This window comes from Rhodnius prolixus, unplaced genomic scaffold (assembly GCF_049639745.1).
Source record: "Rhodnius prolixus isolate KJV_2025 unplaced genomic scaffold, Rpr scaffold_6, whole genome shotgun sequence".
Taxonomy (NCBI): Eukaryota; Metazoa; Arthropoda; class Insecta; order Hemiptera; family Reduviidae; genus Rhodnius; species Rhodnius prolixus.
Window position 1 is genome coordinate 1,885,414 of NW_027411634.1, and position 23,575 is coordinate 1,908,988.

Below are 23,575 nucleotides of genomic sequence, written 5' to 3' on the forward strand. Positions count from 1 at the left end.
GTGCCAGGGGACGTAGAAATATTTTATTGGCACGCGACAGAAATAGGTGGTTTTTTTTTCAGAAGGGCCACGAACTGGGACTCTGAAGGACAAAACATCTACGAGCTAGGAGATGCTATACTCGAAGAATCCAGGATATCCGAGGGGCCCAGTATTCTGGGATCGAGGGATTCCAGAGCAGTATCCCTTCTCTTCTATGTTTTTTTTTTTTAATTGAGGTTATGGCGCCTGAAGCATTTTTTTCAGCGCACTATTGACTTCCGGACATCTACATGTTATTATTTTTTAATTTGATTGGTCGCGACTGAAGGTTAGATGTTAAATGCATCCCAGACGGCGCTATCATTACACAAAGGAAAAAAACAAACTCCGCCAGTTAGAAATAAGAATAGCAATTAATTATTTTGGCACATCGCACCCAACGCAATCCCCACCACTTAAGTCTATCGGACAGGATATTTTTACTATGCCGTCTGTAATCCAGACTGGATTGGCTTGGCCAACAGATATCCGTTCTCTGTCCATTGTTTGTGTTCGAACGTCCAAATAAGTGATTTATTTTGAATTGGATTTTGTTATTACAAAAATATTTCAGATCAATGTGATAAGTTTTAGTCGATAATTATCAAATAAAAAAAATTATCATTTATCAATAGCATGAATTAAACTTAAGAGGCTAGTGTAGTACTAATGAATAACGGTGAAATGCATGATAAAAGCTCTCTCCAAGATGCGGATACTGTGGACAATAAATGGCCATGGTTGCCCAACCTGAAAGCCTTTCTAGGACATGCTGGATTATGTCTAACCTTAGTGGCGTATACAGTCGTGGGAGGCGTGGTAAGTTATGAAAGGTTTCTTTTAAACTTAATTATCGAAAAGTTCATTGGTCCTACTTCCTGATGAATATGTGGTTTTAGTCTCTGATGTTATCTATACATCGTGGTATGATGCATTATTTTGTATATTCCGGCAGGGAATCGGATTAATCGGATTTTCAGTCATCATCAGAGTTTGATTAAGCAATTTGGTGTAATGCTTAGTTTCCGTTCCAAATTTACACTTGCTGAGTAAGTGAGGGAGGTTGCAGATATGTATGTGTGTTATATTATTATTTATTTATTTATTCATTTATTTTATTTATTTATTTTTTATTCGCAACAATAAATCTGTACATAATTTCTCTTTAAGGATGCTGAATGGGAAAAATTACGTCTTTTCCTAGACTGTTTCGAACGAACAATCAAAACCTCCTTAATTTATAGGAAAAAATAATAACCTCAAATGTTGATGCCTTAGATTAAATTTAAAAAAAAAAATTGAAATAACAAAGTCAAGGTACCACTGGTGGTACCCGAGTTGCTGGTTGGTGGTACGCGAAAAATAATCAATAATGGCGGACATAAAAAATTAAATCATATAAATATAAACGTTTTTTCCTCTATAATTCATAAAAATTATTTTATTAATAATATTATACAGTAAAGTTGTTATTATGTACAGTAATAAGGTTGGTCTGTCTCAAGATATACGAGAAAATATAATAGCACATTTATCAAGGATTAAAATTGCCTTTCATGCAAGTATTTTCCCCAAAATCCGAAAATGATAATTCGGATTTCAAACCTCTTTTCTATAAAGAAAATTTAGGAAAAGCTACATCATTATAAACAAATGATAAAGAAAATTTAATATAATTGTCATGTGTGACAGAAGTTAAATGATAACTATAAAGATCTGCTTAAAGAGACTGGATTGTAATGGAGTAAGCTCTATCCAAGCAACATTAAATTTAATTGGTACTTACAGGTAGTTGGAATGCTTAAAAGAAATTAATTTTGGAAGATTTGGGCTCAAATATAATAATCTTTAAGAAGAACTGTGTAAATTAATTAATAATTTTGAAGAGAAAAATATGAACGCAATTTTCAATTATTTAAAAAAAAGTTTTAAAACTAAGATCTTACACTTTACAAAGTTTAGTAAAGTGGACATGAACTTGGAACTCCTTTGTAACAGATACATTGTGTCTCTATACAAATAAAGATAATAATAGTAAAATAACACACTCTGAATAACAAATTCCATGAAACACAATAATTTTTACAAAGAAGGTACAATTTAGCATGATGTACTACCAAGTGGAACGCGAGTCAAAACGCTGATTTATAGTACCCTTAAGGCCACAAAATAAGAAAAGTTTACGTACAAATGTATTCTTCTACTAACAAATTGACAAAATTTTACTTGGACAGGCTATACTATACGCAATACACAGAAGTGTGTCAGGTTCGCTCTGTGTCGTTTCTAGTGTAGTGAAGGCTGTTATGATGCTGCTGTTATGAGTTTTTGTGGTTTACCCTAGAACCTTCCACTTTACTAAATCAATTGTTCAGTGTTTTGGAATTAAACCCCCCACCCACCCATAAAAAATCGCCCTAACGATTACATACACATCTAAACTGACATACAAAACTCGTTAGATGTGGGTACCGCAAAATGGATTGAAAAAATCTGTAGGATTATAATATTTTCTCTAAGTATAGCGCGGAAAAGTGAAAATTGTTTCAGTAAACACGGTACTTCCGCTGCCTCCGATTTGAGACTACAACCTTTTCAAACTCTCAGCGTACTACAAAAACATGTATTTCCGTTGAAAAATGAACACAGGAATCCTTAATCTAGTTCCACTGGATTTCCTCTTTTCTACACTTAACAAAAACTGTTTATCAGTCCTGGGCAACCTGGTTTAGTAATGATATTAGCCAGTGGGTGGAGGAGGGAGGCAAGGTTGTTAATTATTTGCTAGATTAGGTGCGTTACAACTAGCTAAGAATAGCTGGCAATCGGCGAGTTCAAAGAATACCACCAGCTATTGTGGGTCAGAGATCTATACAGCATCCAGTAGATATTTTTAGATTATTCTACAAAAAATTTCTCACATTCTACGAGTACATTTATACAGCAGCCTTGCTTTCTTCACGCAATTAGTGCTATGTGTTAATGGCAACGTTACTGTCTTTATTGTCAATCTTGTTCAGTTGACTCTTCCATTGACGAAATCAGTTTACGTAATAGTAATATTAAATTTAATTACTAATAAAGTAGTTCAATATGATAAACGTAGAACGTGATATTTACGTAAAAAATGAATTCATATCCTGAGTGAAATAATCACACGACAAAATTCTAAATAAACAAACGGTTTATTGAACGGTTTTCAATAGTAATTTTCCACATTGTATTTCTGGTGGAAAATTAAAATTGAAGACCGATCACGAATAAGATAAAATTGTAACTTTGATCTTAAATATCTCGACTAATATTGGGGATATCAAAATGGGATTAACGTCATTTTTCACAGTTTTTTATGTAGTTTTCATAATCATTGTCAAAACCAGTGGTCCTAATGAAACCCCGATCAGGTATTTGGCCGTAACTCCGCCAAAAATGAAGATACATCATCGGGGGTGGAAAATTTGAAAACTAGACCGAAAAAAAACATAGTTTACTTCGTGGGTTTTTTTCGAAATTCCGCTTTCCTAAAACGTTATTAGCGATTGGTGCGTTTTAAATGGATCACCCTGTATAACCTGAAAAAACTTTGCAACCATAGTGGACCTACCAAAATACTCTTTTTAGAGATCATTTCTGGAACACTTTTTTTGGTTTTTTTCGTATACTACCGGGTCAAAACTTGTTATCAAACGATCTCTTCACACTTCCCCCGTTACCCTAATGGAGGAAACAGCCCTAAGAGAAAATAATTAAAGCGGAAATGAAATATTATCTAAAACAAATCACGAGTTACAAAAACTGGGTGTTCTAATATTAATTAACCATGGAAGACGAAGAAAAGAAACAGGAATACCCAACCACTTTAAAGAAAAGAATCTCTTGCCAAATCAATTAATTAATTTAATAAATTTAGCAATCTTGAGAAATTAAAATGATTAATGGCAGTCGGTGGGCGCCCTGCACGAATTAGATGAGGAAAAAAGAGGTAACCGTGGCTAACGTTTCTAATATATAATCACTGCGGATACAAACGGATTTTTTTTCTGGTTTCCACAAATATAACATTCATACCCCTGCAATAGTTACAATCAGTGGCAGATTTTCTAGCATTTTAGAGGCCCTTTATAATGTACGTACTATAAATTTTTGTGACCTACCTTTAACCACGTGTTAATCTACGCTTAATTTCTCACTTCCGCTAAGTATTGAGATCATGATTTCCGGGTTTTTTTTTCACCGGAAATTTCTAGTTTTAAGGCGTTTTGATTTTGAGAAATTTAGTTTTAAAAAACGAGTAGTCTCAAAAACCAAAAAAAAGATGAAATTTTTTAGATTTCAATTATACCGGAAGACAGTAAAGTAGCGTTCAAGAAATTCATCAACCGGAAGTACTAAATTTACTTAATGAATTTCTTTCATTTTGTCTCAGATTTTGCCGAAAATACTTTTCGACTGTTTTTCTCTAAACTTCGTATTTGAATAATATTTCTGGGAAAAAATTACAAATAGTTTTGTACATTTTGAGGTAAAAATGAGTGAAAAATGTTCCTCTATAAGTACGATAAATAATTTGAGAAAAGTAGTGAGAGGAAGTCATGTGAGTATGCTTACTAAATTTTATTTTTAATTTGTAGATGAGAAACAAATTGTTGTGAGCAATGATACGTCTTTCCTTTAATTCCATTGGTGGACCTACCAATATTCTTTTTAGAGTTCACTTCCGGATACCTTAAACCGGATACTTCCGGTGAAAACTTTTTCAAACTCTACCCCGCCCCCGCCCCACCAAGTTTTGACCTTGAGAGCTTCACTAAAAGAAAGTAAAAGTAGAATAAATTAGCGAATAATTTGATTTAACGAACCGTCCAAAAATAAAGAAACAGCACAAAGAAGAAGAAGGAGAATTACGACAACCATTCAAAATACGATAAATTTAGCTCTCAAGATTGTTAAAAAGCCCCTCCGCCCCCCGCCACCCTATGGTTAAAAGAATTCACAAAGAAAAGGACCACAAATAGACCAAAAAGATTTGAAAACAAAAATTTCTATTTATGATTTTTTATATACATATTTTTTGTAGTTGTTGTCATTTTGCCAGAATAACTACGTGAATAGGTGGAAAGGAAATAACTACGTGATCTGTAACCTTAGAGGAGGTTTGGGTGGGAGGGGGGTTGCTAAAGATTTGTCGTCGAAAACCGTACATTATTCATTGTGAGTTGTCATACTCCTTAAAATATCGGTGATGTGTACAGCTGTCCACAGCCTTCCACATCACACAAGACTGTTGTAATCCACAAATACGAGTAATTTCTTTGAATCTGTACTCTAAACTATAATAACATCGCTCAAATTTCCGGCATACTTATCTACTTACTCACAGGTCTGGTCGATAATCTGGTAAGCCTATCCCCCCCTCAAAAAAGATCCGGTCCATTACCTATTGCTTTCCTTCAATCCGATTCGCTAAAGTGATGAAAACAAAAGGCAAACTATCGTTTCACCCGCTTACCTAAAACTACCCACAATACCTATGACTCAAAAGCCTAACCGGAAAACCCACCAGCAAGACTTAAACGGAAACAACTAAACAGGCGACTTTCCTTGAACTTCCTCTGATTTAGGCTTAAATTGGAAGCAAAACAAAACAGGAAATTATCAATGGAAACTCCGCCTCTATTTCCATTCTCTTCCAAAAAAAATAGTTCCCCATCGTACATTGGTCAGGATATGGAAGAGAATATTGGGTATTTACGCCATCAAGTTAGTTAGAAACTACCCTACAACATTTCTTAGTAGAGTATCCCCCTATTCCAGCGGTTCTCAACCTGTAGGTCGCAACCCCGACGGGGGTCAAACGACCAAAACACAGGGGTCGTCTAGAAATGCTTATCTAAAAGCATTTCTAAATCTAGGGGTATCAGAATCAAGCCGGGATTGCATCTGTAGATGAACTAAAGCAGAGAATAATAGATGTCTGTAACTCGGTTAAAGCCGAATCTATTTCTTTGGCAGTAAGGGACAATTGGCAGGAAAGAGCATATCTATGCATCTCTAATGGTGGAGGCCATTTCTAGCATGATCTGTAATATTAATGAGGAGTAAAATTTATAATAAAATAGTACTTTTCTTCTTATTCCATCAAAAAACCGTTATAATATTATCTTTTTGAAATTTCTTACAAGAATCATGTTTTCATTCATAACTTGTAAAATATCGCTCACAGAAAAGAAAACCGTTCAAGTAAATTTTTCTTTAAAAAAATAGAGGAATCTATTTCTGAAATAAAAATCGCACCTTCCTATTTGAAAAAATGAAGTTGGTGCCTGTATCTCGCTTCTGGAAGCACCGAAAAAAATTTACAAAGTAAATTTGGATTTCTAACAAAAAAACTAAGGGAACACGTATTTTTTAGTTTTTTTCTAACTATCTTAGTTTCCGAGAAAAAGTCGTTATCCATATAGCTTGGGGCACCCTGTATAATTAAATATTGTTTTTGTGTTTAATCACTATGTTTAAATAATGTTTGATTTGTAGCAATGAGAATACATAATGCATATCAGGTATTTACATTTCGAATCATAACTGTAGCAAAATTACAGTTATGAAGTAGCCACCCGATATTATTTTTTGATTTGGGGACACCGCAACATGAGGAACTTGTATTGCGGGGTCACGGCATTAGAATGGTTGAGAACCACTACCCTATTCGCTTTAACTGTGAAGGACAATTGGAGCTCAAAATCTTTCAACATTAAAATAAAATAATATTAATAAATCTTCAGTTGTTTCTCAAACCTTGTTTGACGTTAAGATGGTCCAAAACAAAAACAAACAAAAACGTAAATACATCTTTTTTAAAAAATAACCTCAAATTGGTAAATAAACAGCTGGTTGTAGGTATTAACATTTATGAAGATAAATACACATACGTATAGACAGAATAAGAAATATGGAAGATTTAATAAGAAAACATAAACAGAAAACAATTTATATAAACATAAACAGAAGAGGAAAAAAAATGTTTTCTCTATTTTAATTTAAACAGACAGCTTTACGCTGTGTTTATAGTTCTAGAACTGTACACAGTGTTGTAAACTTTAGCAAACGGGTTAATCTTCTTTTTTTCCCCAAACTAAAAAAAAAAAACAAAAAAATTCCCTAATGTAAATTCCAATGCCAACACTGTTTATTCGAGTACAAGTGCTAGAAATAGGATTTTTTTTTTTTTTTTTTATCTGCTAGAGATGGACGGATAAGAGTGGTCTTGATTTAGAACTGAGGATCTTAATAGCAGTGAAATAAGATGAACAGTAACTAAACCTAATGTACCAGACTATTTGTTCATTAATTTATTTTTGGTAAAAAGAAAGAGAAATAATAGAAAAACAATGCAGCTGTTTATTAAAAAAAAAAAATCCAAAACTTAAATCCTTTTTTAAATCAGGTATCCCCCCCAAAATGAATATTATTTGTTCCTAGAATTCTGTATATCTAGAATTTGGTCTAAGATTAAATATTTACTAATGACCAATAAAAAAACGACTTATCCACTAGTCGCGGATGAACATTAATGGTGATAGGTGTTTAGAGCTTTGGAATACCCATCCGAAGTGGAACGACTGGCTGTACACGATGCACAAGTCCGGAAATACAGAGCAAACTTCTTACAAACCATTGCGGTACGCAGGAATTCTACTGGAATGGAGAATTTCGTCACCCAATTGGAGGAAGAACTTCATAAGTATGAGGTACGTCAGAAGTTTCTTTTATTATAATTATTATATATTTTTAAAATACAGGCTCACTATTTTAGCGAGCGGAAATGATAATTGAATATGAAAAAAATAATCAACTCTTCAACAATTGACTAAATCAAAGCTAACTTAATTTACGACTGAAAAACTCCATAGCATAGTATGGTAATCTATATCTAAGACAAAAATCCACTTCCGGATTTGAATCACTTAGAATCCACAGCAGAGGAAACGACCAGTTCAGAAACCTCAAAGGGGGGGAAAAAAACAGCCAGATCTTATCCTTGTCATCTCGGAGCATCTGAACGTCCTAGGACCAAAACGCTTCAAATCCAGCCCAAGGTGGTGCTTAGGCATAAGTATTTAGTGATGCTTTATTAATCCAGATAAGCCAGCAAGGAAACTAATCAGAAACCTGAAAGATTTCTTGAAAATCATCCCATTGTGGGAAGTACGAGTGTGTCAGGCAAGCTTTACGTCCAACTACCTAATTAGGTGCCATGCACGGAGGCGACTAAGAAACATACTTTACTATAAATTTCTCATATTAATCTTAAGTAGAATTCAAGACCTAGACCAGGGGAATCGAATACACTAACCAACAATACATCTTAGCTTTGCGGGTCTAGCCTATAACTGCCTAATATACTTTACTATAAATTTCTCATATTAACCATTAAATAAAATCCAAGACCTAGACAGGGGGAATCGAATCCACTAACCAACAATACATCTTAGCTTTGCGGGTCTAGCCTATAACTGCCTAATATACTTTACTATAAATTTCTCATATTAACCATTAAATAAAATCCAAGACCTAGATAGGGGGAATCGAATCCACTAACCAACAATACATCTTAGCATTGCGGGTCTAGCCTATAACCGCCTGACATACTTTACTATAAATTTCTCATATTAATCATTAAATAAAATACAAGACCAAGACTAGGAATCGAATCCACTAACCAACAATACATCTTAGCTTTGCAAGTCTAGCCTATAACCGCCTAACATACTTTACTATAAATTTCTCATATTAACCATTAAATAAAATCTAAGGCCTAGACAGGGAATCGAATCCACTAACCAACAATACATCTTAGCTTTGCGGGCTTTGCCCCTAAACCGCTCGGCTATCGTGTTGCCTATTTTGGGAAATAGTTTTAACTGCTAAATTAAGGGACAGTACCAACTTTGCCTTTTTATTTTTCAAAAAATTGATACCTTTTTTTTCTCTATCTCTTTTTAGTTAGCAGTTCAAGAAGCAGCACAAGGGGGTGTTTTAGTGCCTCTTAGCGAAGGTACCTCACCTATACAATTAGCAAGATGGAATCACCTTCAAGCGATATTTTTTGCCTCTACAATAATAACTACCATAGGTAAGATTAAAAATTTTTTTTTGAAGAAAATTCCAAATTTTAGCTTAAAGTTTTAATCCCCTCAATCTTACGATCATGTCTCCGAAAAAAAATTCAAGTCAAAAGAATTTTGGCAAAAGGTTGCGTTACGTTTAAGTGTAACCTAAATGTCCGGTTTGATAAATTGTAGATTGTTGGTGAACTGAAATATTCGCGAGTTTTGTAGAATATTAATGAGTTAGAACCTTGAGAATTGTAGTCAAAGGAAGTCAAGTGAGTGTTCACACCAGAATTTCTCGTCATTACTATTAAAATAGCATTAAAATAATTTATCACTAATTATTGTTGATACTAATCTCCCATTACTTAGAAGACCTGGCTCAACACCAAACATTAAACAAAATTTAAAACGACAGAAGCAAAAAACAAAAAAAATTAGTCAAACTACATTAATTTTTAATAATTTACGAGTTATGTTTTAAGCATGAACATATGCTTAATTATGGGTAAAACAAAAATTAAAATATGGGCACTAAAAATGAGACGAATGAATGAAATAAAAGTATAGTGAATAAAGCTATAAAAACTAGTATAAATATACTTTATGTAGTTATGTGTTTTTTGTATATTCGTACACAACTTCCTTTTTTTATAGTGTTTCCCATCTTGGTGAAATGCTTAAAGCTTAAAAATAGTGTTGTGTAAATTAACCGTAAAAAAAGAGATAACCTCCAACACATGTTTATATTTCCTTTGAATATTATTTATAACCTTCATTTCAATAAAGTTAAATTTAAATTAAAAAGACAGGTCCACTTGATCTTTTCATCATTATGGCAGACAATTCAATTTAATTTTTTTTTTTAATCATAATGTTTCTATTTCTAAATCACAGCTTCTTTTATAATCATCGATCTGTCAAAGGATGTTTTGTGCGTTCTTCCGTTAGATACCATTTCCGTTTAGCTCAACCCAACCTGCCGATACAGTATTCTGGTATGGTTTTAGCGCAGCTGTCTTAGTACAAGAAATGACTAACTTAAAATTCCCAGTTGAAAGAATATCATCCTAGCGGAAGTCCAGGACAACCTCGGTTTTCGAACGACTTGACTTTCGACCAAGAAATTCGAGAAAATATTGTCCTGAAATCCGAACTAAACATTTGGAACTCGAACACCACCGAGATGAGCCGAGTTGTTTTTTTTATATTTACACTTTTAGATCTTATTTCTTGTTTAGATACATGTTTTTTACATAAAATATGAAAAATTAGGCCAGTAAAATGGCCCAATATTTCTGGGGCTTAGAAACGAAATAAAACTACATAATTTACATTATTTCTAATGGGACAAATTGTTTCGGTTCTCGACCAAATTGGTCCTCAACTGCACTTTCGGAACGAATTGGTGGTCGAGAACCGAGGTGCCACTGTATTCTAGTTTTAAACAAATATTCCTAAAATAATGTTTAGAAGTAGAGACTTTTGATAGACCAAATTTGTCTGACATCTTAATGACGCATCTTCTCTGAACGCAACTAAGTGAAGTAACAAATTTTAACTTTCCACATTTATTCATTTTTGAATCACGGTGAATAACACGGTCACAATTTTTCGTGACCCACAGGACCTAAAAAGTGATATTTCTCGTGAAAGAATTCAGTAAAATCCATTGTCATTAACTAGAGGGAACTTACTTTAAACTTTCACAAAAAAAAAAATGTTATTCGAACACTTACAATTAAGCTACAATAAATGAAATACTAAAGAACAAATACAAGAAACTGGCGAAGAATAATTAACCAATAAGCTGGTGACAAGTGTGTGGTAACGGTTATTCCATTATAATAGCCTACAGTTTGATTCTGCATGATCAATCAAATATTTCTCAACGTTATCGATGCAATAATTTAGGTACATTCTCGATAGAAGTGATCAAATTGTTAACAACTTTTGACCAATTCAAATAATATTGACAATGAACGAGTATGGTCCATCGTTTACGCAAATTTAATAATTTTTTTTTTTTTGGATGGGGGTCACCTTGCGCAATGTATTGATTATCTTATTATAGTTATCGATTTTAGGATCCGTATTGTGATAATAAGATAACAGGATAAAGGTTTTTTTTTATAGTAATAGCGCGGTACCAAATTTTAGGTTATCAAAAAAAAAAATTGTATTTGTATGTAAATATGCGTTAATAGGGGTGGAAATATAAAATAATGGTGACGAATTGTGTTTTTAAAATCAAAACGGTTTCGAACCATCACAGAAGAAAGATAAACAACCACAATTAGAAAGTTTATCAATAAACATTTTGCAAAAATTGCGTCTTAAACTTGTGACCATGTGAGTATTCATATTAAATGTTAATAAATTTATAAATAACATTAATATACAATTTAAATTGTATATGAACCCTCCACAATCATAATCTCGTACGAAAAAATCTATTTATAAAAGTAGTTTGGCTAGATATCAATTCCTGGTTTACCAATAATTCTTTTTTTTATTCTTTTATTATTCTCTCCTCGTAGATGCAAGGTATATATATGTATGTGTGCATCCACAAAAATAGCAATTCCAGGGGGATCCTATTATAGCATTCAAGATAATGAAACATTATACCGCAACTAAATTGATATCTGTTTGAAATATCTAAATTTAGAGGGGGGAGGCTTATTTCTGGATAAGTTAATACCTTTTGATTCGATAAAAAATAGTTGATGTATTAGTCTTTGAAATATATACCAGTGTAAAAAAAAAAAAAAGTGAACACTTAGCATGACTTGTTTCTTATCAGCAAGATTTCCATCAATATTTTTGATATTTTTCAATATCAGTTTGATTAAAAGTTGTTTAAATTAAACAGAAAAGGTTTTCAAGGGAGCTAATTCTCCTAGAATTCCTCCTCAAATTCATGAGGTTCAAATTAGAACGTTTTAAACCAAAAAGTTCATTGCAATACCAGAAGTAAAGGAGAGCTACTCATAAGAGTTTTTCGAGCTGAAATTCTAGACCTCAAAAAGTTTCTTCAAAGTTGTCACTTAAATATCTATTTAATTCTTACTCTTATTGTAAAAGTAAAGTAATCGCCTATTTTTTCAGGCGGGGCTTAATGTCCAACTCGTGGACGGAGACGACTAGCAAACATACTTTATTGTAAATTTCTTTTATTAACCATTAAATAAAATCCAAGGCCTAAGACCGGGCATCAAACCCACTGACCAACAATGCATATTAGCTTTGCAAGGCTACCGTGGCGCCTCTCTTACTCTCATTGTACAAGATAATAAAGTCGTACTTTACCATGAAATGCTATTCTGGAGGAAAATCCTCTTTTATCTCTTCTATCGAAAATGCCACCAAAACGATTTCCCATTTAAAAAGCTATAATTGCTAACATGATCAAAGAAAAACAATTCTCACTTATTTCTTAAACGTTACAATTACTTTAAAAACCTAAAGAGTTTGAATAACCGGTGTAATTATTAGAAGAATGTAGAATTATCTAATCTATTGTGGCCAAGACCAGGTAGGAAGCAGCTTCAGATAGATACCGTATGAAGTTGCTCAGAGAATAACGACCATCGTTTAAGATCGCTTTTTTTTTTAGCGCTGAGGATGCTTTCTAGATTGCTTTCAAAGTTATTTTAAGATAACGATTTACGTCAGCTTATTCACGAGGTTCATGACGTTCAATGATCAATACGGTTTATGTCTTATTTTAGTTTCCAAAGTGTAACGACATGATATCTCCAGGAATATGGAAGATTAATGCGGGCCCTTTTATCACGATTAGTCATTTCAAACTTAGGATTTAATTATTTATAAATCTCTAGCGAAAAGAAACTTTATCACTCTTTTAAAAGCTGAAGCATTCTGATTCCTTCTGATCCAAAACAAAACTTTATAGACTCATTACCGTTAAAGTTAATCACTCAGCTACACTATTTGATTAAATAAGTGTATTTAATACCATCAAATTTAAAAAAGGGAAATCTTTTGGAAGGAGTTTTGAAATTTTGATTAAATACTTAATATAAAACAATAAAATTGTCTAGGTTATGAATACGCACCCAATTTAATTCAGGTCCTTTTGCTCTTGAATCAATTCAGCGTTGATGCTTGAGATGGTAAACTCCCAATATTCAATCCATTTTGAGACCATCAAAATTCTGTATTAAAAACAAAGATTAGCTAATTCCCAAAGAAAATATTTTATCCCAAGCACTTATGTAAGTATTAATCGATAGTTTTTTTAGAAAATCAAGAACCTATGCAAATATATTTTTGTTCCCAAATGAACACATTCCAAGATTCTTAAAATTTACTGTGTTCCAAAACTGAACAATAAATCTATTGTTTTATTACAAAAATTTAGTTACCTTTAATTGAGATAATCTTTATATTTATGTACATTAAATAAATGTAAATTATGCACTGTAAAAACGATTTCAAAAACGAACGCCATTATCCTAAGTTTACAAAAATTGTCGCCAGAGACCTTCACTTTAGAGAATAATTTAAAAAAAAAGAACCTTCCAAATGGAAGGTTTCATTCACTACTGCAAGCACCTTGTTTATTTCTTGCAGAAATAGTTCTTCACTCTCTTGAGAGTATAGCAATCTCATTTAAAATTTTTGACAAGGAATTTTTAAGGTCCCTATAGGCCGAACAAATACTTCTTAGAAAATATTCTGAGTTCATTCACAAAAAAGAAACCGTTTACATCTTACCACTAGCGCTTTTTCGATAGATTTTTTTTGGATTGCGATTACCTTGACGATGGTTCCAACGATTCAAATCAGTCCACTGTATGTATACTGGTCTGTTTCTAGGCAAACCTTTGAATTCACTTCAATGTCCTCGTTTGTATGTGTATTTTTTCTTTTCTTTTTTTTTCCCCAACAAAGCAGATCAAATAGCCTGTGCATATTTGTGCCTAACTGTGCTTTCGATTGTGGAAATAGGGTATTGCACACCTGTACCAATGGGTAGAAGCAAGAGAAAATAAACACATTTAATATTAGCATCTCTCTAAACCTGGTTTTGCATGTACAAATTGGCACACCTTTCATAATCACCTTAATCCTTTAACCGAGACAATTTGATTGTTCTATGAATACACTAGGACATAATTTTAGTACTGAGTCTAAGCACATTTCAACCGGGATGTAGAGAAGTTATCTCGTTGTTTTATACAAGTATAATACTAATTTGAAAAAATTAGTATACGAGCTCTATCACTTACTCTATATTCACATGGATCAAATGAGTTTTTAAAGATTTCATTAACTTTCCTTTTATCATTTGAAACTTTTTCTGGGAAAATTTATTATTAGGTAGCGTTGAAGATACTTTGAACAAAACTAAGTGCTATTGCAAAGAAATGTACGGTTTTACTACCAACTATGACAATAGCCTTCCCTTGAAAACAACGTTTTGCTTCAGTAAACTTCGTTATATGAAGTATATGAAATTTGAATGAAAAAAAAAATATAGCAAAGTTAGATGTTTCAAAATTATTATATAGTTTGAGAAAGTCATATATATGTTCACAAAACTTGTGAAATTCTCCCAGTAAACTAAATTTTGAGTCTAAGACAGTATTTTTTAAAAAAAAAAAAAAGTCAAAATCTATCTTAAATTAATATTTCTTAAACAATAATACAACGTTATCATTTTATTTCCCTACTTATAAAAAATTATGACCATTATACTTACATTAATAAAAATGTTTTGGCATCAATTCACTTTATTAAATCAATATTACCATCAATACTTTGGGGAGAATCTAAAGGAATGTGTTGATTACTTGGCATGAAAGTCACTAGTTATAAAACTGGCCACTAGATATCACCACCTGCTGATCTTAACTTTTAAGATATTTTCCTAACATAAAATGTCCAGCTTATTTCTTTTAGATTTTTTTTTTGTAATAAATTAGATACTTAATTTTTCCCAATAGAAATGACCAATGACTTGATACTTTTTAAAACTCTAAGAGAACAAAAACCAAAAATGTAGAATTATTGTTTTCATGCTCTACAAGTGAGTGCCTGCCGAAGTATTGTGAATTTCTAGTATATGTACAGGTTTTTAATGAATGTTTAACTTACTAGGCACATGAATTAATTTATGCTAAAAATTCCAAAAAACCAGGTCAAATCAAAGTCTGTTAAGAGATCAATTTCTGCGAGTGATTTCTGTCCATTATGAGCAATAAACAGTTCAGTCTTGCAGATAAAATGGGCTTTTACGGTACATGTAATTTTAGCTTTAAAAATTTAATATTGATGAAATTAGATGCAGATCCGGCACTACATGTTAAGTAAAAAGTAAAATAATTGCAGGCTTAACGTCCAACTACCAATTAGGTGTGGACGAAGGCGACTAGCAAACTTTACTATAAATTTCTTCTCATAATAACCAAAGACCTAGACTTGGAATGGAACCCAGTGCTACACAATTTATCTTAGCTTTTTGTGGGCCTCGCCTCTAATGGCTCAGCTATCGTAAGCCCCCTAGCCTTTGCTTGTATTCGTTAAAATTTATAAGAAAATCGTTCTGAACATTTCCAGAAAATAGCAAAAACTTGAAAAATTGATTCAGTAAGGGTGGCACTTACTGAATGCTTACTAGGTTACTATTGCGTCTATAGTAGCGCCAGTCACAAAACATATTAAATTGAATTTTTCAAAGATTTTCTATTTTCTGGAATTAAGACTATTTTAAGAACCATGTGACCTACTTTTTGAAAGATGCTTTTGGTAATAATCAAGGCAATCGATGCGCCAAAAAAATAAATAAATAAATAAAAATACTACGAGAGTCGTTTGAAAAGTCCGTGCAAAGTCAGAGAGATAGCACCACTGGCGCGTATCGAGGTTATGTTTAGTTAGTAGCATCTCTTGGAAGAACACACACCAAGTTTCAGCCAGATCGGTCTATTTCTTTGTGTTTGGCATTCGTTTGAATCGAGGAAGTCGAGTGATTTCCAAAAAAATGGACGAAAAAGAATTTCGTGTGTTGATTAAACACTACTTTATGAAAGGCAAAACGCCTCAGGAGACTAAAGAGAAGCTTCATAAACATTATGGTGACTCTGCACCTTCGATTAGAACAGTTTATAAATGGTTTCAAAATTTTCGGAGTGGCCATATGGGCACAAGTGACGCTGAACGTTCTGGACGCCCTGTTGAGGTTACTACTCCAGAAATCATTGATAAAATCCATGATATGGTGATGGATGACAGAAGAGTGAAGGTGCGTGAGATTGCTAGTACTGTGGGCATCTCTAATGAACAGGTACATAATATTTTGCATCAACATTTGGACATGACAAAGCTATCCACAAGATGGGTGCCACGATTGCTCACGCTTGACCAAAAACGAAATCGTGTGAAGTGTTGCAAGGACGGTTTGCAGCTGTTCCAGAAGAATCCGCATGACTTTAAGCGTCGTTTCGTCACTGTGGATGAAACATGGATACATCACTACACTCCTGAGACCAAAGAACAATCTAAACAATATGTTACCAAAGGGGAATCTGCGCCCAAAAAAGGCGAAGACCGTTTCTTCGGCCGGAAAGGAAAGATTATGGCGACTGTCTTTTGGGATTCGCAAGGAATAATCCTAATCGACTATCTGGTAAAGGGTAAAACTATTACAGGTGCATATTATTCATCGTTATTGGACCGTTTGAAAACCGAGCTGCAAGAAAAACGCCCACGATTGGCCCACAAAAAAAGTCCTTTTCCATCACGACACCGCACCAGCTCACACCTCAGCAGTTGTGGTCGCAAAATTAATGGAAATAGGGTTCCAACTCGTTTCACATCCCCCCTATTCTCCAGACTTGGCTCCCTCGGACTACTATTTGTTCCCCAATATGAAGAAATGGCTGGCGGGAAAAAGATTTTATTCAAACGAGGAGGTGATTGCAGAAACGAATGGCTATTTTTCAGACTTGGACAAATCCTATTATTCGGAAGGGATCAACAAACTAGAGCAGCGTTGGACGAAGTGTATAAGCTTAAAAGGAGACTATGTTGAAAAATAAAAAAGGTTTACCCCAAAAAATTAAGTAGTTTTTATTTTTGTACGAACTTTTCAAACGACCCTCGTATGTATTCATCATTTTAATTTTTACTAATTTTTTGTTTATTTCATTCCAACAGGTTACGGGAATATAGTACCGGAAACAATGGCCGGAAGAATATTCTGCATAGTTTATGCTGTACTGGGGATACCATTATGTGTTACCGTGATCGCCGATCTAGGTAGTATAGCGGCAAATTCTTGTTCCGGTCTACCATCTTGGATGGAGAAGGCATCGAGTGCTGTCAAATCTTTGTTAACAGCGATTGGTGCTCTACTATTATTACTAATCTATATCTCCATTGGTGCTACACTATTCATGTTCTTAGAAGAAGAATGGTCGTTTTTCGATTCATTCTATTTCTGCTTCATAACTATGACAACCATTGGATTTGGAGATCTAGTACCACGTAAATATATTAATGATTACATAATTATGTAAATTAAGTATTTAAAATTTGAATCTGGGTTCACAGTATAAAATCAAAACTTATTTCTAAATTCTATTCTTATTCCAGTATTCGGAGCGTACATTTTTTTTTTTTGTTATTTCTAAAAGAATCAGTTTAGCGCAGGTGCTCTTGCATTCCAGCCCAGCTTTTTCAGACTTCCTCCGAGTAGACAAAGCCGCGTCAATAATCCAACCAACTCACGCAGTACATACTGAAGTAAGCTTCAAATCTCTTTCTGTCGAAGGGTTTTTTCAGGTGCCTTAAAAAAAAGGGCACCCGAAATTTACTCGACCGCGTCTTCATTCTCTATCCTGCTGACAAGTCTTGGCGCTAAAATTATGGTAACTTTATTTCCCCCCTCCCCGCATGAAGCTGACAACAAATGATCTCCAGCACTTTAATTGCAGCCTGGCTTCCGAAAAAAGGATTACTAACTTCTTATTATCCAGGTTAAACTGGGCGCATATTCCTATTTCGTGAATTGCTATTTAGTAGAAGATACTAGGAAATATCCCCATGGTACTGATTCTTGCGCAAAACATCCCCAGCCTCAGTTTTTTTGATCTGTTCTTAATTACAGAACGAGTCCTCCACCGCAAAAGAGATACTATTCATCTGATTAAAAAAAAGAAAAAGAAAAATCTATTTTTCGCCATTTTTTCTAATTCCATACTATTTTTAAATAATTAAATAATTTGAGAATAAAAATCAATTTTCAGAAGACAAGACGAGTGCAGTTTCCATCCCAAATTTTTTTTTAAAAAATCTGTGATTCCTTCTATTTAGTTAAAATTTAGAATCATTTTACTAAGTTTTTACTCCTTAAAGTATTAAAAAAATTATCTTTCGGTTAATAGTAATTATACAATAAAATGAATAAAGCTCATTAAAAAGTATTAAAATAGTTTGCCTCAAGTAACCATATTGATTATTATTTTATTTTTTTTTTACGCTCAAAACCGTTCATCAGAAAAGACTTGATTACTTTATTTCGTGCAAAACGATAAAAAATCTTCACTAGCCTTTAAATGCGAGAAATATCTTCCATTCATGTTGATGATAACATTGTTAACACTTGGGACAATTTATCAAACGTGAAAAGAGATAAAAGAAAAAAACTGTTTATAACTTGTTTAGATAATATACGTATGTATATGTATAATATATGCGTGTGTATATATATACATTGTAGAAGTTATATCTTCCAAGTAATAAGTTATATGAAACTGTATAAAAAAGTTGATTTCAAATAAAAAAATAATAATAATAATCAGAGATATAATGTTTTGTTTTATTGTGTGGACGTGGTTTATGAAATGCAGCACATTTTTTATTAATTTTATGTAGGTATTAGATTATTAATCTTTTTTATTAGTATTCCATCTCTAATGAAAAAACTAAATGATTTAGAGCAGCAAAAGAGAAAGTCCAATTTGTAAATCTTAAATTTGTCTAAAATTTACAATCTACAACAGTGTACTTAATAATTAATTAGAAGAAATTGATTAAAATACTTATTAGTTTCTACCATGAAGACTGAGAAATAATGTAATGATGATAACATTAAAGTACTCCATAAAAAGTAAAGAGAAATCGGTTATAAACAAAATACACACTCATTAACCAAGAATTTAGAAAATATGCCAACAAGTCATAAATGATAAAGAAAGAAAGTAAAAAAGAAGTTCTCATTTGCATACTTAATTCATGACGCTACTACTCTTTTATAGCTTACTTAATATATAAATATTTCACAAGAGAATAGTAAATTGTATTGTATTACTAAGCACAATAACAAAATAATATAAAATATATCGATACTGAAGGAAGCACATCATTCGTTGAAATTAAATATACTTTACCTTCAGAACAATTTTAAGAAAATTGTGATTATGGTACATAATATACTACTTGTATCACGTAACAGTTTGAAAAATTTTATGTTATCATTTTTATAATTTGTAAAAGAGACACTTAGTAAAAATTGTGTACTAATATTAAAGTTTCTGATTCGTTTAAATTACGATAAAAAGCGCAGATATTTTGGATTAATTTTGTAAGTTACCTAATTGATGGTGAGTTTGATAAATTCTTATTTGATCTTATCATATTGTGTTTAATAATATTTAAAGGGGCCTTTAATTAATAATATTTCTACGTTTCAGCTGTCATCAATGATAATATATTAGAGAAGAACTTCACAGCTAGCTCTATATCGTTATAGATTTTATATTTTTTTGCAAATGCTAAATCTGATGTAATGTTAACGTTATTTCCAACTGGGTTTTGAACTGGGCTTAAATCCTCCGCATAAATGCTGCATTCTAGGAGTTCATTTAACGTGTTTGGAGCTTCAGGGTATTGGGGTATTTAAGTTAATTTCTTAACTGACCTCGCTTACTCGTCAGATCAGAACCTTTCCCAACATCGGACTGGTCTACTCCATCTTCAGGTTTATTTAAAATGGATTCCGCTTTCTCACCATCTCTGGGCCATTTTTCTAGGAGTATTCTTTTGAGTTGAACATGCCACATCAGCTTCTTCTTTTCTTTTTTTTTTTCCAAACACCTTCTCCAATAATACACTTCTATGCCACTTATCTTTGCGTAAACCCTCCTTTCAGTAGCCTAGGTTTACGAACCCGCTGCAAGGTTTTCTTTTTTGAATTGAAGATTCGCATTTTAGTAGAGATTGATTCCATATTCAATCCGGTTGGAGCACCCTCACTCTTTCGGCTCTGGCCACTGCTAACCCGAACTTTCTTCTCCCCTCCTTTTCCAAAACTGAACCCAAGTACTTAAAAAAAATCTTAGTTCTCTTGCATTTTTCTTCATCCACAAAAAGAAAAATCATCCTTATCACTTGTTGCTACCAACTTGCATTCGTGTTTCTTACTATATCTTCATACCCAAGTTCAGTAAGAATTCTTCACATTTTGAAGTTATTTGCAAAAAGTACAGCTTTTTTATTTTACTATTTCGATTTATTGATATTTTGAGCAATATTTCCGTGTAGCTAGTCGTAAGTACGTAATTGCGAAAGTAGTAAAAAAAGTAAACAGAACAAACTAAGATGTTTTGCATATTTTTTTATTTTATTTTATTTTTTTGGTGTTGTGTGGACTATAAACTAGTTTTTAATCATCACTAATTTACTACTTTTCAACTATATTTTTAACTGGACCTCCGTAAAAGAATTTAATCCAATACAATCCTTTAACTATCCCTAATTGGGAAATTGATTCCTGATTTCCAACTAATGCTCCGGTGCTTTGTATATGCAACTTACTTTTTTCTGTTTTCAAGAAAGTAATGCAATCGTAATTCAATTTTAAGTTTACCCCAGAAAGAGAAGTTCCTTGTTTCTTGTTATTATGGTAAACACCCAATAATTTGTCAATGTTCTAACTTAAACATTTTCTTTAAACTTAAAAACTTATTGTAAACCCTTAGTAATCCTGAAATGACACTTTTCAGGGAAGCCTACCACTTTTACCCATCGCTCAGAACTTTTCATTAACATTAGAAGATAAAGATCTTTTGTTTTTTTTTTTTCAAATTTTTTGAATGAAAATTGACTTTTAAGCGAACTTTAAGACGCCAATCTACTCTCAAAACAACAATACTTTTGTATTGAAACGATGGTTGAAGAAAATTTATGTTAGATTCTTGGAGAATTGTAATAAAACAGGTGTTCACTTCAGATTTTGGGCGTGTGTGAGAGAGAGATAGAGTTTATTTTTTAAAATTAGACGTAGAACAAGGTCAGTGCGGTAAAAAGATAGTAATTTGGTGCAAATACCGAAAAATTATTCTAGAAATCACTAACAGATTCAGACCTGAGCTTCTCAAGAAAGATATTCTGTATCAATAATTCAAAAACTATAATTTCTGTTAAAAAAAAATGTATAATAATAATAAAGTCTACCTTTTCATCCATTGAAAACAGATCTCTTTTTAGACATTAATTTTAAGAAAAGTTGCAAAAATAAAAAACTGCTAGTAAATAACATCTTACAGCAATCTTATGCTTGAATAATTGAACAAATATTTTTAGATAAAGATGAACTAAATGTTCTATAAAAAGGAATAAAATTTCGTAAAAAATCACGAGAAAATAAATTAAGAGAAAGCTATAAATCTTATAGGACCTAAAAAAAGAAAAAGAAAAGATACTGTACGTTTTTAAAATATATCTTGAGTAAAAAAAAGAAATAATAACAATAAAGATTAATTTTATCTTTACTGATAAGAATTTATGAAATTATGTGGTATAGTAAATTACTCTTTTTCTTTCAAGATTAAATTTAGTTATTCCTCTTAATTAATTTTTAACCCATTTACTCAATTAATTCAGTTCAGTTAAAACAGTTAATTCATTCAGTTTGGAACAGTTATTTTCATTTACACTATCATCCAAAAAAATAAAGGAAAGAATATTTCCAATTTCAGTCACTGGGCTGAAAGCTTGGCAAAAAGTAAAGAAATTGTGTCTGAAATTGGCAACTTTCTTCCTTTTAGGTTAATGAATCGAATCACCAAAAAACTATGAACAATATTCCAGAATAATCTATGAAAAATAATCTTTCATATCTATTAAGTAACTTTAATTTTCTCTTTTTTTTTAAATATTTTTTTTTACAGAAAAACCACAGTATATGTTCCTGTGTACATTATACATACTAGTTGGACTTGGCCTGACTACAACAATAATAGAGATAGTACAATCGGAATACGCTAAATCTTGGGAAAGATTACAAGCACTGGCAGAAGCTATGCGTAAATTGGGCGATGCTAGTGTCCAAGGAACTGATCTAATTGCCATACAGAATGAATTAAAAAAAGCAATGACTTCATTGGCTGGTAAACGTAAAGTTGGTAAAAATTGGGAGAAAACTATTGACGCTTTAGTACAGAATATTAATAAACCAAAACCAAGAACTAAAACTATTATTATCTATGAAACATCTGTATAAAGTTTTTGTTGTGTTAAATGAAAACAACGATAAAAATTAAAATTTTTCCAGATTTAACATTTGAAATTAAGGCGTTTCTAATTGTAAAACATGAAGATATCAAAGTATTTAAAGTATCAGAGTTTTTTTATTGTGTAAATGTTAGAAATAAGCTTTCAGATAATTAAATGTAAATGTTACTAAATTTATTTTGGTTTTCCAAAGATCCAGTACTGATTTCTTTTTTAAATAATAATTGTTAAATAATGAACTATGAAATGCAAGTTTATTAAAACAGAGTGTAACAATTACTTTGTGTATAGGTAAAAAAAAGGTAATAAAACAAATATTGAATTCAAATATAAACAAATATTGAAGTTATCAGATACAATGTAATATTTTGGGCTAAAACCCAAATTAAAATGAATTTCATATTAGTTTATATTGTATACATTCCAAAAAACTTAAGTTGTCTAAAGTCTTTCGATTTCTCCATTCTCTCCCCCACCCTTCTTCTTCCTCTCTTAATTCTCTTTCTGTTTTATACTTTTTACCTCCCTAAAGTTTAGTATTAGCTGGACACAATACCCTAGCTAAGGAGTCGCTGAGTTATTACAAGAAATTGGCACAAATTATGCTACTATCATGGCGATCTATGAATTCAAAATCCTTACTTCGATTTACAAGTGGATGGGAGCAGCAGATGTAATAAAAGATGTCCAAGGAGATTGTCTAACTTAGTTATGTTGAGAAAATAAATTTAAATTAAAAAAAAATCTGTGAACTCCTTGATAGCAATATCACATTAAATGAAATTATAAACTTAATTATTTTTAAATAAAAATGCAATGACTTTAAGGAAAACTTAGATGAACCACTTTCGTTTAAAACTCGAAAGATTTCGATTAAAAGTAGGCGACCAATTGACTCT

General features: G+C 32.2%; 1 protein-coding gene and 1 long non-coding RNA gene across 2 annotated transcripts in view; one reads left to right on the top strand and one right to left on the bottom strand.

The window, feature by feature from the left end:
- LOC141460956 (uncharacterized) overlaps positions 1-23,575 on the bottom strand; it is a 48,977-nt gene that overhangs the window by 21,930 nt on the left and 3,472 nt on the right. Inside the window, exon 3 of the long non-coding RNA XR_012462443.1 lies at positions 13,214-13,312. This is a non-coding gene — a long non-coding RNA (uncharacterized lncRNA). The remainder of the gene's footprint in view (positions 1-13,213; positions 13,313-23,575) is intronic.
- Positions 473-23,086, top strand: LOC141460940 (potassium channel, subfamily K, member 16). Its single transcript, XM_074141456.1, has 5 exons — positions 473-840; positions 7,602-7,769; positions 9,025-9,154; positions 17,319-17,648; positions 22,334-23,086. Exons 1-5 carry the CDS (start codon positions 691-693, stop codon positions 22,663-22,665), a joined length of 1,110 nt encoding a protein of 369 aa, XP_073997557.1. The 5' UTR covers positions 473-690; the 3' UTR covers positions 22,666-23,086.